The following is a 17,733-nucleotide window of genomic DNA, read 5'->3' as shown; positions in this document are numbered from 1 at the left end:
GCCCATGAGGCCATTCTGAGGAAACCACACCCTTGCCCACACCACACCCGACGCCACAGATGGGGCGAGCTTTGGAGGGGGGCTTCCAAAGAGCAGGCAGAGGCTTCAAGTGGGCTCCCGGTTGCCCCTTTGCTGGAGGAAGGCGGCCCCACAAGTGCCCATCAGGTGACAGGTGGTGGGAGCACACCTTGCACAGGCGTGGCTGTGGCTGCGTCTCCCTCCCTCCCAGCGCTGCTCCTTGAGGCTGCCCTGCCAACCTCCTCTCCTCTCCCTCCACCCCGGACAGTATAAAGGAGGCCACCGTGCTGGGAGGCTTTGGAAGTCCCTTGAGATCCTCCCTGCTCATCTGGCATCTGGGCACAGAAGCATGGGGGGATCACAGGTTGTCACAGGTTGAAAGGATGCGGAGGGGACCTTTGCATCCCCTTTTCAATCTCTGACATCAGGATCTTGACAGGTAGGTGGGGCAATCATGCAATTGACAGGTTGGTTGCTCCACAGCGTGGGGCACCAGATAGCGATCTGGCCCACAGAGCCAAACTGTACAGTTAGGGGGGCAGCCCCCAGTCTCACAGACTTGATCTTTCATGTGGGTGATGGGCAGCCCACCCCCAATCTCTCTACGAGGCCTGGCAGAACTCACCTGTTCATGCCTCGCATCATGTAAGGCTGCATGTCGACAGAGCTGTGGAAGAGATAAAGCGTCACGTGCTAGGCTGGGGGCAGGGCAGTATTTCAGGCCTCTCCTGCCCCCCACCCCCCACGCCCACTGGGTCCCTGCAGGGCCCATTCCCATTATGTGGCCAGGGGGGAGATCCCAGTCTGTTCCTGGTGAATCCAGAGCAGCCCAGAAAGCTGCAGGTGCCAAAGGGTTTGGCCCCACCATGCCAGGGGGCTTCCTGGCAACAGCCTGCAGGTGCCCCTCCCTCCCTCCCAGGGCAGACCTGTTGAGGTCGCGCATCATGTAGGTGGACTGCATGTCGGCGGAGGGTCCCCGGAGGACGACCGGCTTGGGCTGGAGTCGCTCGCCCTGGTGGCTGGGCTGGCGCTGGATGTGGGGGTTCCTGAGAGCGAGGCTGATGTCGTTGAGGAGGCGGGGCAGGGGGCCCAGCTTGATGAGGGCTTCCTGGGTGGGGAGGAGGGGAGGAAGGGGCCGGTCAGAGTGGGAGGACAGACCACAGAGCCCCCTCTCAAAGCACCCCCTCCAATGCTGCCGTCCTCTCCCCACCCCTGCCCGTGGAAAGGTCCCGCCAGTGCCCTCCCGCCGTTCCCTCTGGGGGCAGCACCTTGCTAAGCTGGGGCATGACCTCCCAGAGCAGGGCATGCAGGGTGGAGAGTTCGCGGCCCAAGTCAATGTAGCCCTCGAAGCTGCTGCTGTTGGTGAGGGTGTCCAGGTTGGAAATCTCGTACAGGAACTGCTGCATGCTAGCCCACTCCAGCTCGAGGAACTCGTTCATGAAGGCCATGTACTCTTCCTTGCTGCCGAACCTGTGGGGCAGGGAGTGGAGGAGATGCCAGAGGACCCCATGAGGCACCCCCACCCCTTTCATCAGGAGGGTGTCCCTGAGCACTTGTCGCCTGCCGTTGGCTTATCATCACCAGTGCTGCTCATTTCCTGGATTTTACTTTTGCCGTTTTACTGATTGGTTCAATATTTTATTTAGATTTATTTTGCACTGATACTCAAGCCTGGCCACACTTGAAACCTTCTGGGCCATTTCAGGGCCCGGCCTATCCTAACTCAGGGCAGGGGTCCATCATAGAATAAGAGTCGTAGAGTTGGAAGGGGCCTCTAAGGCCATCTAGTCCAACCCCCTGCTCAATGCAGGAATCCGGCTTAAATCATACCTGACAGGTGGCTGTCCAGCTGCCTTTTGAAGGCCTCCACTGTTGGAGAGCCCACCACCTCCCTCAGTCATCCAAGTTGGTGACCATCACCGCTGCTTGTGGACTATGCCCTACATGAAGCCCTTTCTTTTGTCTGTCCTGAATCTTTCAATACTCAGCTTCATTGGATGTCCACGAGTTCTAGCATTATGACAGAAAGAGAAAAGCTTTTCTTTGTCCACTTTCTCCATGTCTGACCTGCCTTTTTTCTAAACTAAAAAGCCCCAAATGTTGCAACCTTTCCTCCTTACAGGGGAGTCGCTTCATTACCCTTTTCTGAACCTTTTCCACCTCTATAGTATTATTTTTGAGGAGAGGTGCTCTTGCACTCAGGTCCTGCTTGTGGGCTTCCCACGGACACTGTGAGAACAGGATGTTGGACTAGATGAGCCATCGGCCTGATCCAGCAGGCTCTTCTACAGACATGAAGCTAACTCGCCTGTAATTTCTGGGATCTCCCCTGGATCCTTTTTAAAGATTGGTGTTACATTGGCCATTTTCCAGTCCTCAGGTATGGAGGCAGACCTTGTGGATAAGCTATATGTTTTTGTTAGAAGATCAGCAATCTCACCCTTGAGTTCCTTGAGAACTCTCAGGTGGATGCCATCCAGACCCAGCAATTTGTCAGTTTTTATTTTTTCTATTAAGCCTAGGACTTAGAATCATAGAATAGTAGAGTTGGAAGGGGCCTATAAGGCTATCTAGTCCAACCCCCTGCTCAATGCAGGAATCCAAATCAAAGCATTCCCGACAGATGGCTGTCCAGCTGCCTCTTGAATGCCTCCAGTGACGGAGAGCCCACTACCTCTCTGGGTCATTGGTTCATTGTCATATGGCTCTAACAGTTAGGAAGCTTTTCCTGATGTCCAGTCGAAATCTGGCTTCCTGCAACTTGAGCCCATTATTCCGTGTCCTACACTCTGGGATGATGGAGAAGAGATCCCGGCCCTCCTCTGTGTGACAACCTTTCATGTACTTGAAGAGGGCTATCCTATCTCCCCTCAGTCTTCTCTTCTCCAGGCTAAACATGCCCAGTTCTTTCAGCCTCTCACCACCACTATCTATCTCAGTTCCTCAGACTCCCTTCCTGCAAAAGTTAGTTCATGCACAGAGATCTGCTCCATATCTTCCACTGCGAAGACAGATGGAAAGAATTCATTGCAATCCTTTTATCCTGCTTTAGCACACCTTTGACTCTCTGTCATCCATCTGCTTCCCTAGACAGTCCTGTGGTTTGAATGTATTTAAAGAATTATTTTATTATTTTTGTTTTTAGCAGTGTTCCTCAAATTCTTTTTTAGCATCCTTTACTGCCTTCTTCCATTTCTTTTGCCAGAGTCTGAACTGTCCTCCTCTGAATAGTTGATCAATGTCCCTCCTAAAACATGGCACCCTAAAAGTGGAAACAGAGCTCCAGGGGAGGCCTGATCACCGCAGAAGAAGTTGCAGCTACTCACATCTCATGATCTGGATGCTCTTATTTCTCCTCCTGCAGCGTAAGGCTGGATTAGCTTTTTAAGCCGCTGCTTCGTACTAACCCTGGCTCCTTCCGCTTGTGATCAGCCTTGGCCCTTTCCCACATGCACCTGCTGTTGCTGCCAAGCCAGTCTCCCCAATCCTATATCAGTGCCTTTTGATTCTTGGGGCCTAAACACAGGCTCTAGGTTCTTTGGCCTCTGGGTTGGCAGTAAACTCACCTGGAGTGGGCCTGGTCTTGGTTTCTACTACAGGCACCTCATCACGTTTGCTGAGCCCCAAAGGGACGCTGTCTGTCTGGGAAAGTTCCAGAGGCTGCGCCCAGACTGGCTTCTGCTGCAAAGCCTTCCACCACCACCCACCGCCACGGGCCCTGTCCTCCCCTCAACGCCACTCACTTGGTGAAGTTGGCCAGGTTCTGGATGACCTTGGCAATGAGGGTGAGGGTGCGCGAGGTCTGCTCATCGGGGTATTCCTGCATGAGCCCAAAGAGGCTAGGCGACATGACGGCCGGGCAAAGGAAGCGCAAGAAGAGGGAGGCGCTGATCAGGCGGTCGGCAATGTCCTCCCTTCCCCGCTCAGCACAACGCAGCCTCCACGACGCAAAGACCTCCTTCAGCTCCCGTGGGAACACACTGCAGTGGGAGGGAGGGAGTGGGCAGCTGGGGCCACACCCCTCCGCAGAGCATCCACAGCTGCCTCCAGCAACCCCCCTTCCCTCACATCTGTCCCCAAAGCACCTCCCCTCCCCTGAACCCCACTCCAAGCAGCCCCGCCGCAAGGAGGCAGGAGGCCCCGTCTGCTTCCTTCCCTGCAAAGGTTTTTCCAACTCCCAGAGATGGGCAGGCCAGCCTCTCCTCCCCCCCACCCCCCTCTCCTCCCCTCCAGGAACTGACCAATGAGAGTTGACGACTTTGCAAAGTGCCAGTTCACAGCACATGCGGAGGTTGGCCTGGTGATCTGCCAAGGTGGACGCTGAGCACTTCATGGGGTCCACCTCACAGTTCTCCTCTGATTCGTACAAGGCCCGGATGAACTCACCTGTGGGGAGAGGAAGGGGAGAGGCAATGGGTAGGGGTGAGCCCGGAGGCATGTGTGGGTCCAGCCAGGGCAAGGGTGGGGGGGCCACAACTGCCATGGGCACAGCCCCAACAATGGGCATGCACGCACACAGACACAGAGGGGCTGCCTTGATGAGACACAGAAGCACTGCAGAGTTTAGGCCTAGCTCTGCTCCCCCCAGGAGCCCCCCCGCTCAGAGCAGCCTGAGTTCCCTTCTCAGCTTGCCTTACAGCTTGATATGAAGCAAGCATGTGCCTCGCTCTCCCCCACGCACCCCAATGGGCACACACACTGAGGAGAGTGCCCCTCTCTGGCCCTTTTCACAGCCTTCCTTCTCCATCATCCCCCCCAGTTCTCTCACCAATAGCATCCTTGAGGTATTTTTGTCCAATCAGCTTGAGATACTCCTCTATGGCTTTGGTGGCCAGCGTGTTCTCCCGGAAGATCAGGTGCTCCCGGTCCATGAAGCGGTCCACTTCTGTCATGGCCATGTCAGACAGGAAGTCCTGCCAGGAGACGCGGAGGGAGAGGAAGGGTGCTAGTGAATGTTTTCAGTTGGAGGCCCAGGCCTTCCCCTCCCTCCCTCCCTCCTCCCTTCCCAGAAGGTACCTTGGCCTTGCCCGTGCTCTGCAAGATGTGGACAAGGGCGCAGGCCACCTCCTCCTTGCTCTTGACGCTGAGGACGGGCTCCAGGACGGCGCAGAGCATGCGGTAGTTGTTTGTGACGTACTCTGCAAACTCCTTGTAGAGCTCCATGGGGAGAATGCTCATGGTCTGGAAGCGGCTCTTCACGCGGATCGCCGGGCAGCCGGACTTGCTCTTGCTGGCGCTGGGCTGGCTCAGTGGGTACCACTGCTCAGCAAAGTGGCGCCCGGTCACGCTGGCGATGGGGATGCTGACCATGCCCACGTAGTTGCTCTTATCCTTCTTGCGCTTCTTGTCTGTGTCCTTGTAGAGGTGCAGCCGGATGGTGCGCACGGCCGGCAGGTTGTTGAACTCAAAGTGCTCCCCCCAGAAGACATTGTCCGTGCGCACCTTGCTGGTGGTGCGCGCATAGAGCATGTCATCCAGGCACAGTTCGCAGTAGTAACGCTTCTTGGGGGGCAAGTCCCGTGCCTCAATGATCCACAACTTCAGCACGTTGTCCACACGGCGGCTGTTATCCTGGGCAGGGGAGAAGGCAGCAGCAACGGAAAGGGGCATTAGATGGGGCAGGAAGTGGAGGCATCCCTGGCCGCTGGGGGTGGGAGCAGGAGGGAAATGTACACAGCAGACACCGATGCCGATTCAGGACCCAGAGGCTGTGAGGGAGCCCAGCAAGCATGATAGAGAGCATGGGGGCTCTGAGAGGAATGGGGGGGGACCTGGGTGTTTCAGGCCAAAACCCAGGAGAAGCAACGTCTCTGGCTAGCTTGGCATTGTCTACACTGACTGGCAGGCGCTCCCAGAGTTTCAGAACGGGATCCTTCCCAGCCCTGCCTGGAGATGCTGCCATTGGGAATTGAACCATGGGCCTTCTACATGCCAAGAAAGTGCCAAGCAGGAGCACTGCCCTGTCCTTCCCTTAAAAACTATGAATAATCATCTGCCCACACGAATTCAGGCCATTTGTCCTTCTAGCTCAGTAATGGAGACATCACAATGCCCTCGTATAACTCTATGGTGCTGCCACCTTTGGACTGCTGTGTGCAGTTCTAGTCGCCTCACCTCAAAAAGGATATTGTAGAGTTGGAAAAGGATCAGAAAGGGGCATGGAAAAGGGATCAAGGGGATGGAGCGACTCCTGTGAGGAGGAAAGGCTGAAGCATTGGGGGCTTTTTAGTTTAGAGAAAAGGCAAGTCAGAGGGAACTGGACAGAAATTTATAAAATTATGCATGGCATGGAGTAAATGGACAGAGAAACGTTTTCCTCATAACACTAGAACTCAGGGAGAGGACACAGTGATGGCACCAACTTGGGTGGCTTTAAAAGAGGATTGGGAAAATACATGGAGAATGAGGCTAGTGGCTACTAACCCTGATGGCTCTCCTCTGCTTTCACAGTTGGAGACAGCCTGCTTCTGAGCACTAGCTGCTGGAAGCCACAGGAGAGGAGAGCGCCGCTCTTGCGTCCCGGCCCTGCTTTCAGGTTGACTATAGGTATTTGGTGAGCCACTGTGAGGCCAGGATCCTGGATGAAACATGTGCCATTTGGCTGACCCAGCTGCTGCTGCTGCTGCTGTGCAGGGCAATCCTTGTGTTCTCCTGCCCTGCCGGAGGCAAGACGCCCACAAGGGAGGCAGCCAAGTTCCTTCACTCAATTCCCAGTGATGTTACGTGGCCTAGGGGTAGGGGAGCAGTGCTGGATCTATAGGCCCAGGATTGTGGGGGTCTGGTGAGGAGACACAGCCATGCAGCCACCCCATATGGGAGCCCCCTGCCTCCCCCACTCCCTTCCTAACCCCCTAGTTCCTGCCTGTGCTCCTCCTCCCTCTCCAGCTGCTGAAGGTCAACGGCCTGCCTCGGGATACTTTTTGGGGGGCTGCTGCTGCCTGCCTGCCCACCCACCCTGCCAGGATCCCTTGGCCTGCTGGCCTTCCATGCCTCTTTCCTCACTTGCCCGACAGGGCAGATGGCAGGCCCTGCAAGGGCCACTTGATGTCAGTGTCAAGAAGCGCCGGGCTCTCCCAGCTACGGCTGGGCTTGACACAGCTGCCTCCCCTGGGCTAACAGCAGGAGGATTTCTGTCAACTGGCCGAGCTCCTGACTGGTATCCAAATGCCAGACACACCTCTGTGCAGTGGCCCCAAGCCAGCCCCTGCTGAGTGGCAGAAGCCACCAGAGATCCAGAAGGCAAGTGAGAGGAAGACAAAAGAAAAGTTAGGAAGAGGTGGGGGGCCACAGCCAACTTCCACTCAGCTTGGGATGGAAAAGCAGTTGATGAAGCTGGCGAGGGCAAGTTGTGGAGATCCAGCACTTCCCTTTCAAGGCTTTTTGGGGACTGAGTGATTTCTCCTCTAGACAATCATGCAGCCAAGCAAGGCATCTGCTGTGATAGTGGCAATTAAACTCAACTATCAGCCTGGCTGGGGAAAGGGAAAGGGGGTGTTGGAGCCTTTTATCCACCCCAAGATGGAGCTTGTGGTGACCTGTCTTCTTCACTCGGGGGAAAGTTGTGGTGGGATGGGCATTGCCATCCTGCCCACTCTGGTGCCAAGAGCTGTGGCCATGGCAGCAGCCTGGCAGCTGTGCTTGCCTGCCACCTTCAGCCACCTGATAAGCGCCAAGAGATAAGAAAGAAACAAAGGAGGGGTGGGAGCGGGGGTCATGGCACCTGGGCCAGCACAAGGTGCTTTCGGGGTCTGCAACAGGCAAACGAACAAGAAAATTGGCTCCAAAGCCATTTCCAAGCTCAAGACAGGTTACTGGATTTCACCTTAAAAGATCCTCAGGGTTTAGAACTTTGACAGTCTTTCTTTCTTCAAAATAACTACTTGGCCACCCCCCAAGAAAAGTTTAAGCAGACAATAAGGGATCTAAAATCAGGATTCGGGGAGCACATCACTAAAAATGTTAAGACCAATAACCACTACAAAATAAATATTTCAGGAAGCAGGAGACCAACTATGCAGGCTGTTGGACCGTTAGACGACAAGGGAGTCAAAGGAGTGCTGAAGGAAGAAAAGGAGATGGCAGAGAAGCTGGGAGAATTATTTGCACCTGTCTTCAGAGCAGAAAATGTAGGGCAGATGGAACCAATCATTGGGGCGGCAACCCTGGACTTACAAAAAGGAAGCTGAAAGGCAAAGCCAAGAAGGTAAAATCACTCCAAAATGCTTCAGAGTTGTTTAAAAGCACAACATAGTAGCTCAACTGGAGTGTATACTGCAGATCAGGAAAAGTACCACCAGGGCCAGTAGGATGCCAGTGTGGTTAACAACCAGAGTCAAAGAAGCTCTTAGAAGCAATAAGGCTTCCTTCAAAAAATGGAAGTCTTGTCCGGAAAAAAGTTTTTATCCCAACCCCCAATAGGAGGCATTCATTGAAGCTGAATGTTGGAAGATTCAGGACAGACGAAAGGAGTGCATAAAGTCTAGACTTCACTCCCACAAGAGGCAAGGATGGCCCCCGACGGATGGCTTTATGGAGGGGAGATGGGCATCCACGGCTACTAGCCACACTGGGTGTGCTCGGCTGCCAAATACCAGTTGCTGGAAACCACAGGAAGGGGAATTGTGCTCTGGCACTCATGTCCTGCTGGTGGGCTTCCCGTTGGGGAATCTGGTTGGCCACTGTGAGGACAGGGTGCTACACTAGCTGGGATACTGGCCTGATCCAACAGGCTCTTCCTGTGTTACCTGGAGAAGACCTGCCTCTTCTTATTTTGCCCACTCTTTTCACTTGACCAGTGGCATGAAAACTCCTCTAACGTAGAACACAGGAACGTAAGAAAGCTGCTTTATTCTGTGTCAGACCATTGATCCATCTGGCCTAGCACTGTCTACACTGGCTGGCAGGGAGGGCATAAAAGGAGTCATGGTCTTCATGGAGGTCAGCCTAATCCACAGTACATGAACAGCAGACCAAGACAAAATAGCAGCAGTCATCTTGAAGTGGATCCATGACTCTGGACTCAAGAGAAACTAGGGCAATGCAGCTTCCACCAGTGTGAATGGAAGTACTGGGACAAGTAATCACTCAGCATGGGGCGGAAGCCAGGCCCAAAATAGGTGGCAAATGCCCTCAGAGAGCTAAATGCATCAACAAACATTTTTAGGAAAGGTGCCACACATCTCCATAGAGGCACAGCCATTAAACCTGTTTACTGAGATCCACCATGTCCTGCTTATGAGGGTCAGATCAGGAGGTTTCCTTTACAAAAACAGAAGGACATTATCTCCAGCACCCCAGTTTCACAGTTCTACAATACCAACAAGCCCAGTGTGGTTAGACTAGGTGGAGCACCACTCCAACCACTGCACTGCATGGTTCAGAGTGGATGGCGGTTTGTTGCAATCTGCTATGGGAACCTTCCAACCTGAAAAGGGATGCCACAAAACCTTTTACAGCTGCTTATGTGGCCGACCTCCTCTTAGAGGCCTCACAGACCAAACCCCGTGACCTTAAGAAAAGGAAAAGATTTGGGCCAAACGTGACAATGCCAACCTCTTCCACTAAGAATGTGGAGGTTCAACACAGTAGCTGATCAACAGGGGAACACACTGACTGACCGAGATGAAATAAAAGGTGCACCTCGTCACAAAGCCCCACATAATGTTAAGAAGCTTTTCCTGCTGCTGTGCCCCCTCTCCGACCAGCATGAGAAGAGGCTTCATCAGATCCAAACAGCTGGTTACACATGGAGAACCAGAACTACAGGAAATCTCACACAAGGTCAGGTCAGGATGGCCTAAACAGCTTAATAATGTTTTGGAGATTATTAGGAAGTGCTTTGCTGACAACTGGGAGCTCTAAGAACAAAAGCAACAAAGTTCTACTCCTAGGGGGGAAAAACCAAATGCACAGTTCTGAGATGGGGGATCCTTGGCTCAGCAATACTGCATGCGAGAAGGATCTTGGAATGGTTTTTGATCATGCGCTGAACATGAGCCAACACTGTGATGTGAGCAGGAGGTTGGACTTGATGGGCTTATAGGCCCTTTCAACTCTACTATTCTATGACTCCATGACAACACACCACAATTAACAAGGAAAGAAATCCTCAACCTTAAGCACCAAGGTGAAGGCCATGAGCAATCCAGACAATGTGATTGGTAGCCTGGTACCAGAAACAAGAAATGACAAACAAAATCTAATCCCGCAAGTGCTGCAGAAGACATAGATCAAAACAAGAGAAGTAACCTTTAATCATGACACCCTTACCCAAAAGACCTAGGAAAAGGTTAGCAGCTGACCTGGGTGAATTGGGAGGTCAAGACCATTTGGTTGTCACTGTTCCAGGCATATTAATATACTCCCCTGCCTGACATCATCTGCTGTGCTGTACCCAAGGAGGTACGCCTGGCGCCGACACTATGATCTTTTCGGCGCCAGGTTAAAACCTTTCTCTTCTCTGAGGCATTTTAATCTAAGTTATTTATGTAAATGTTGTAATTGGTATTTTAGATGATGTGCTTTTATATTTGTTATATTGATCTTGTAATTTTATTATTGTATATGTTTCTATGTTTGCCGCCCAGAGAGCTGTTTGCTAGTCGGGCGGGATATAAGCTGAATAAAATAAAATAAAAAATAAATAAATAAATAAAAACACCTTTGTTTGCTTTGGCATTCCACATTAACTTGTGGCTGACAATGCAACCCAATTTATGGCAACAATCATGCCAGACATCTTCAGACTTTTGTCATATTACCACTAGCCCTCATTACCTTCAAGCAAATGGGAAGGCGGAAGGAGCAGCAGACTGCAAAGGGCTCCTACTGAGAAGAAGGGCAGGATAATAACAACAATAATAATAATTCTGGGACAGAATTGACCCGCATATCGCTTTTTTAAGCTACAGGTTGACACCACTGACAGCCACTAGACATAGTCCAGCAGAATTGCTGATGGGAAGAAAATCAGAACACCCCCTTCCAACCTTTTAGGAAGAAGCAGCTCATTCCAAAGCGGACTGACCTGGAAAATTATACGGTGCGGGACCACATTACCTTGCGGAACGCCTCTTCCGATATGAACCGGCCCGTGCACTACGTTCTACTACGAAGGCCCTTCTCCGGGTTCCAACTCATAGGGAGGCCCGGAGGGTGGTGACAAGATCTAGGGCCTTCTCAGTGGTGGCCCCCGAACTATGGAATAGTCTCCCCGAGGAAGTGCGCCTGGCGCCGACTCTGCTTTCTTTTCGGCGCCAGGTTAAAACCTTCCTATTCTCTGAAGCATTTTAATTTAAATTGATTTAATTTTAAAAATGTTATTGTACTGATTTTAGGTTGCATTATTTTTGTACTATATTGTGTCATTTATTGTATTTCTATGTTCACCGCCCAGAGAGCTATTGCTAGTCGGGCGGTATATAAATTTAATAAATAAATAATAAATAAATAAATAAAATGCTGCCGCTTCAGATTACCAAGCTAAAAGAAGTGACAAGCATTTCTGTAACTGGCACAATAATTCAGTGCAGAACGGAAAAGAATGGAAAGAAGGCATGGCGGACTCCAGCTCCTGTACAAGTGGAAGTGTTTGACAGAAACTAAGGGCATCTTCTTCCTCTTCCTGAGAAGGCGGCTGGAGCGCCAAATGACCAAGTTGAACCTCCAAGCCCAGGGCTCCACACCCAAGGCCTGCAGAAGGAAGGGGCTTGTGGCCACTTATTACAACTCGGGTCACCACTCACTCCGGTCTACTTATTCAGAAGCCTCCAGGATTTAGAGGAGAGACTGACTACTTAAACTACCAAAATGTTTCAACCGTGCTAATTATTCTCTCTTTAAACGAAAGGGGCAGGTGGAGGTGTGGGGATACAGTCATTCGGTAGTTCGGGGGGTGAACTGTGGTCTCTCGGTAAAGCCAGGAACCTTCCCCTCTGCCTGTGGTGGTTCTCCTTGGGGAGAGGCAGTAAAGCCCCAGCCTCCCATGACAGTCCCCCCCCCGGCTGTCTTTTTGGGGTCCTGTCAAGACTTTGGGGAAAGCTCCTCCCCCTCCTCCTGTTCAGTTGTGGTTTTAGAGAGCAATGCAAACCGGGAGCTGAGAACACTGACTTCAGGAGGCGCCTTCACTGTTCACTTTCCGGCACCTGCTTAAAACATTTTGTTTCAGACAAGCCTATTCAGATATGTAGACGTTACACACGTTTCAACCGGTTTTAGCTTACTGTTGATTTTAATTACAGTAGGGCCCCACTCATATGGCGGGTTACATTCCAGGCCCCTGCTGAAAACAGGTGAAAACAGGTGAAAAGCGGAACTCATTTAACAGAATGGCGCGCGATGCCCGAAAACCGCCATAAAAGCGGAACAAGCGCCGTATGAGTGGGGCTTTAGTCTAATTGCGTCTAATTGAGACTGCTGCATTAGCGAAGCACCGTAAAGCGAAGCACTGTAAAGCGGGGCCCTACTGTAGTCTTTTAACAGGAACACGGGAAGCTCCCTTATGCAGAGTCGTATCATTGCTCCATCTGGCTCAGTACTGCCTGCACTAAGTGGCAGCAGCAGCGGCAGCTCTCTGGGGTTCAGGGAGGGGCCTCCCCTGTCCCATCCAGAGGGACTGAACCTTCCGCATGCAGGGCACACGCTCCACCACTGTCTGGCTTCTTTGTAAACCACTTTGAGATTTTTTTGCAATCAAACAGTGTATAAAGTTTGTTAAATATTTGTTAAACACAGAAAGATATTTGTTAAACTTACAAACAGGTGGATCTCCAGCTGAGCCGGGGCTCTGCCACCCAAAGCCCCTCATCCCACCTCAAACGGAGATACCCTCCACTGAGGCTAGAATACCTCCCAAAGAAGGGCACCCCAGGGAGTGGCGGGGACACCGTTCAGCTCAGACATGCGAGGTAGCAACCCAGCTGAAGAGGCTGAGGCAACAAGGGCAGCGTCACTCAACCCCCCTCAGGCAGGCTCAGGCCAGGCAAGGCCCTGCTCCCGAACGGCAGCTGGAATGGGGACAAGTTACACTGGCATAATCTGCACTGGCTCCCTATAGTTTGGATTGCTCTGTTTTTTTGTTCTCTGTCGCATTTATCATTTCAAAAAATTATATTATCTCTTCAGTTTGTGACTGAGCTGCTTTGGGGAGGCCATGTCTGACCAGAAAAGCAGGAGATAAATGATTTGTGTAAATACAGAATTAAATAAGTAAAGTAAATAAAACAAAACAGGAGGCAGTGAAAGAAATAGGTGGGCCAGTCATCCTAAAAGTCATTGAAAGCCCAAGAAAACAGGACTGACCTTGTCTTGTCTGGCTCAACAGTAACAAGGAAGGAGCCGGGAGCAAAAACTGAGGCAGGGAGGGCAACCATTTGGGTGCTGCCACTTCGGAGAGTGCCGTGTCTTTGCAGCCACACACAGAGCCGCTCAGACGACTCGAACACCTCTGAATCTTGCCAGGCACTGCAGAGCCCCAGTGGGGTGAGGGGGGCGGGGAGGTTGTTGCTGCTGTACTCGGGTCTCACTTGTGGGCTTCTTCCCACTGGGGGGCAGCAGCAGCGCCCTCCCCCCCCACACACACACTTATTTATTTAATTTATTTATTTATTTGTAGAATTTATTAGTCGCCCATCTGGCTGGCTGTCCAGCCACTCTGGGGGACGTACAACACAGGCATATAATACCTAGACATTGAAAATCTAAAAACAATGAAGATACAATCTAGCCCACCCCAAAAGCCTGCCTGATTCCCAGCAGCCAGCATTCGTTCAGAGGCCTAACAGCCTCCTCCTCACGGGAGTTCCAGTATTGGAGGGAATGAAGACCTCCTCCTCCCCCTCCCCCTCCTCCTCACTCTGCTTAATTTTATAGCCCCTCCTCGCATGCCCCCCACCCCTCTCCTCTCTCTGCCTGACCTAAAATGCCCCAGAGGTTGCCAGCTTGCCCCCCAGGGCAACTGCTGCAGCCTCGTGGGCGCCTCTGCACCCTCCCTGCTTATTCTGGCAGATCGGGGGTTGGGCAGGGGGCGCCAGGGAAGGTGAAGGTGGGCACGGCTTGGGGGAGCAGCGGCTTGCATCACACACACACTTTGGAGAGGCCACCAATTAAAGAGGGTAAGAATAAAGGTTGACACTGAGGTAGCCTTCAAAGGGGAGAACGGACGAGCTCCCAGCCCTCCCCTAATCCCGGGGGGGCCTCTGGGGAAGGGCAACACAACCCCCCCAAGATGCCACCCCCCACCGTCCCCGCTTCTGCCTCCCACCCTAGAGGAGCCAAGGGGGAAGGACAGGGACCTGAGGAGCCCACCCTAGCAAAACAAGGGTCAGCATTTCCAAGAGTTCTAATGGACGGGGGGGTCCACCCTCGCCTGTGTCAGAAAGGCTGGATCCACCGAGGTCTCCAGGGCATGGGGGCCACTGAGTGGAAGGCTGCCAATCCAGCAACCGTGACCAGGAACAGAGAGGGGCAGCCTTACTCCAGGGAGAAAATAATTCTTTAAGAAAAGACCAGGCGCAGGGGGCAGAGGAGGGGGAATGTGGAAGAGGTTCTAGTCAGCCCCCCCTCAAAACCACAGGAGTGGGAAGTGCCTCTGAGAGACCACCCGGTGTGGAAGCGCTTCAGGGCCGAGATAACCGAGGGGCTCTGTGCACGTGCAAAGGGCATGGTCCTCCCCTCAAACACAGGCGCAAGGGGAGGAGGGTGCCCCACAGGGATTTGCTCTCCAAACGCAGCAGAGAGAGAGGGCACCGCCCGCCCAGGCAGGCAGCAGCAGCAGACTCCAGAGGGTCATCACGGGGAGACCTTACCTTGTTGGGCTTGACTGCCCGCTGCAGGTTCTCGATCCACTTGTCCCGCTCAGCAGCTGAACGGCAGGCAAAGCATTTGGTGCCTGAAGATGTGGTGACCTGAGAGCGAGAGGCGGCAAAACAGCAGCTGGGTCAGCCACGGCACTCTGCACGTCCCCCCGAGCACACAGAGGACTGCCTGCATGGGAGCCCCATACCTCGAAGCAGAACTCCTGGCCCAAGATGCTGCTGTGGACCGGCTTGATGATGGAGTCCTCGTCCAGGTTGAGCTCCAGTGCTTCCGCAGCGCTGCTGGGACTGAGGAGGGACTCGTGCGAATGTGACTCCTTGAAGCTCTGCATGAGGCGAGCCCTGCGGGGAGAAAGGGAAAGGTGAGGGGGGAGGCGGGGGGTCAGTGCATGAGCTGGGCTGGGGTGCTGCTCCTGCAGGGTCTGGAGTGCGGGGGGGAAGGAGGCATGTCTGGTGCGTGGCTCATCACTACTCAACCACGGCTGTGGGGGGCATGGCGGCGGAAGTGTCGAAGAACTGGAGGGGATGCCAGACTGCTCCTATTGGGCAGGGCAGAGTCGGGGGGAAAAGTGCCGGTGGCTTTGGAAAGCCCACCCTCAGGCAGGGTACCTGACGCCTGCCCCCCGGAGAGGCATATCTGCAGCTGCCAGGCAGCTCCGGGCCTGGAGGACAGGATGCAGGCAGAGGGGGGAGAGAGACGGGGAGAGCGGCATCAGAGCCAGCCCCAGCCAGAGGGGGGGCAGCCCCACTCTGTTCCAGAGCTCCATCTCTCCTCCCTCTGAACATCCACAGGGAAGGGGAGGGGGAGGGAGCGCAGGTGCATCCCCGCCTCACACACGCCCCGCCAGGTGTGGCAGCAGTCTGTGCCCCATCTGACATCCACCGCTCTGGTCCAAGGACAGGGCCGACCCAGCAGGGAGTGGATGAGGCGAAAGGAGGAATCGGAGCTCCAAAATCCCTCCCCCCCCAGCTGTGGCATTTCTGCTTGAAGCTGCTGCCGCCCCCAGGGGGATATTTTTAGCCAAGCAGCGTAAATGGAGAGCCCAAGTGTGTGTCGTGGTCGGGGCTGCCGTCAGCACCGGGCGGGGGGGCGGTGCAAGGAGGCAGGCAGGCGGAGGCTAAAAATACAAGCTGGATACCAAGAGATGAGCCCTGGGGAGTCAGCCGAGCGCAGGCACAGGAAGAGGCCAGCAGGGGGCTCCATATGCAGGCAAGCAGGCGGCGGCGGGGGGGGGGGGACTCCCTCCCCAGGGAAAAAGGAGGATGTGGAGAAAGAGGAGGATAGCCGATGCCACGGGGGGGGGGGGGGGCGCGGAGGAGGGCAGGCCAGAGGGCACCTCTTGCTCAAGGGGTGGTGCATCCCCCAGGGCCTTAGCCCTGTTAGCACAGGTGCGCCTGCAACAAACTGCCCCCCCGCTTCTCAGCCTCCCTCCCTCCCTTGCAGGGAGGTGCAGGGGCGCCCTGCGTCCGCATCTGAGAACAGCCCCGCCTGCCCGTCTCTGCCTGCCCACCTCACTCACCTGTCGTGATCAGCGCTCCGGAAGCGGGGCAGCATCTGGCGGAAGCTGCTGGTGCGGTCCAGCTTGGGCTGGCTCTTAGTCCGCTTGATGGAGCTCTTCAGGCGGCGGCTGAGGAATCCCTGTTGCTGGGAAGTCAGAGGAGAGGAGAAGAGGCACTGATCCCATCCCTCAGGACGGCCAGGATGGGATGGAGAAGCCCCCCAACTAAGAAGCCCCCACAATCACCCCACAGGTCAGAGGGCACGCTGAACCCCCCTGACCCCTCCTTCCCGAACACTCGCAGCAAGTCCCCCCCCCGCCCCAGGACAAACTGGAGGAAGGGGGCTCTTCAGCCGCCAGCACCTCCGGCCTCTCCTGCCCCCCATCTCTGCCACAGTCCTGGGAAGGAAGGCCTCCCCCAAGGACAGCTTCCCAACGAGGGTTCCTCCTGTGGTGCTGGCACACAGCATGGGGGGAGGGGGACCCACTGGGGCTGAGCAGCCAGACCTCACACACACACACACACACACACACACATGCCTGGGGTGGCCTGGCCCTTCTGCGCTGGCTCATGGGCAGTCCCTGCCCCACTGTGCCCCATTCCCCTGCTGCCCTACCCCCCATCTTACTCCTGGATTTACACCCTTTGGAGAGCGCTCACGATCCTGTTCCTGCCCAGTCCTCCTCTGAATGGGATCACACACACTCTGCCATGGCCCCCTTTGGAATCTGTGCTTTCGGCAACTCTTTCTCCTGCCGCGAGAGGTCCTGGGAACCAGCCCAAAATCAGCCTTGCTCAAGCCCAGAGGAATTACACCGGGGATGTTCCCGCGCTCTTGCTCCTAAAGGAGCGACTGGCAGCCCTTGCTGGGAAGTCCCAAGAGAGTCCCGAACAGGAGGGCACCGGGACACAGCAGCGCACGCGCACACGCCTCTTCACACCTCGAGGACCTCTCCCCCCCCCGCGCTGCCCCCAACAACAACTACAACTGCCTGCACTGGAACCCCCAAAGGATGCTTGGAGGGGGGAGCGCAGCATGCATGGGGGACTCTTTTCACACCACCCAGAGAGAATCCTCTTGCAGAGAAGGGAACAGCATCAGGAGAAGCGGAACAGGACGTCTGCCCGTGTGTGCACGCAGGCATATGTTGCAGCCGGTGCCTCTTGGGATTTAGCCTATGGCACCCAGGCAGGAGACTGCCCTCCTGGCATTGCCATCCCTCGCTTCTACCTTCTGGGATCACAGCCACACTGGGGCTGGAACCCACGGCAATGGGGCTCCTCGAGCCGAAGGGAGCCCGTTCCCCCCCCCAGCCCCACTCTGCATAGGGCGAGCCCTAGAGGAGCATCCGAGCTGAGCCGCCCGAGAGAGAGGCGCCTGCGGGGTGGGGGGCGTTTGCTC

The 17,733-nt window shown here is 54.5% G+C and overlaps 1 protein-coding gene across 18 annotated transcripts in view; it reads right to left on the bottom strand.

The window, feature by feature from the left end:
* The window catches only part of SYNGAP1 (synaptic Ras GTPase activating protein 1), an 89,571-nt gene that overhangs the window by 26,547 nt on the left and 45,291 nt on the right, over window positions 1–17,733 (bottom strand). For 13 of the 18 annotated variants that reach the window (XR_009761763.1, XM_061621614.1, XM_061621603.1 and 10 more), the window contains 10 exons: window positions 16,352–16,476; window positions 15,020–15,173; window positions 14,823–14,921; window positions 5,035–5,589; window positions 4,787–4,931; window positions 4,260–4,404; window positions 3,762–3,998; window positions 1,287–1,488; window positions 945–1,126; window positions 644–685 (listed from right to left, as the gene is read on the bottom strand). Coding sequence is in view for 17 of the 18 variants with exons in the window: in XM_061621614.1 (XP_061477598.1) it covers window positions 644–685; window positions 945–1,126; window positions 1,287–1,488; window positions 3,762–3,998; window positions 4,260–4,404; window positions 4,787–4,931; window positions 5,035–5,589; window positions 14,823–14,921; window positions 15,020–15,173; window positions 16,352–16,476 (1,886 nt within the window). In the remaining variant the exon portion in view is untranslated. Of the gene's footprint in view, window positions 1–643; window positions 686–944; window positions 1,127–1,286; window positions 1,489–3,761; window positions 3,999–4,259; window positions 4,405–4,786; window positions 4,932–5,034; window positions 5,590–14,822; window positions 14,922–15,019; window positions 15,174–16,351; window positions 16,477–16,959; window positions 17,161–17,391; window positions 17,728–17,733 lie in introns of those variants that run through there. The other 5 variants (XM_061621609.1, XM_061621612.1, XM_061621617.1 and 2 more) reach the window with 5 other exon arrangements.

This window comes from Rhineura floridana, chromosome 3 (assembly GCF_030035675.1).
Source record: "Rhineura floridana isolate rRhiFlo1 chromosome 3, rRhiFlo1.hap2, whole genome shotgun sequence".
NCBI lineage: Eukaryota > Metazoa > Chordata > Lepidosauria > Squamata > Rhineuridae > Rhineura > Rhineura floridana.
The sequence above is the reverse complement of the archived record's forward strand: the minus strand, read 5'-3'. Positions and strand labels throughout refer to the sequence as shown.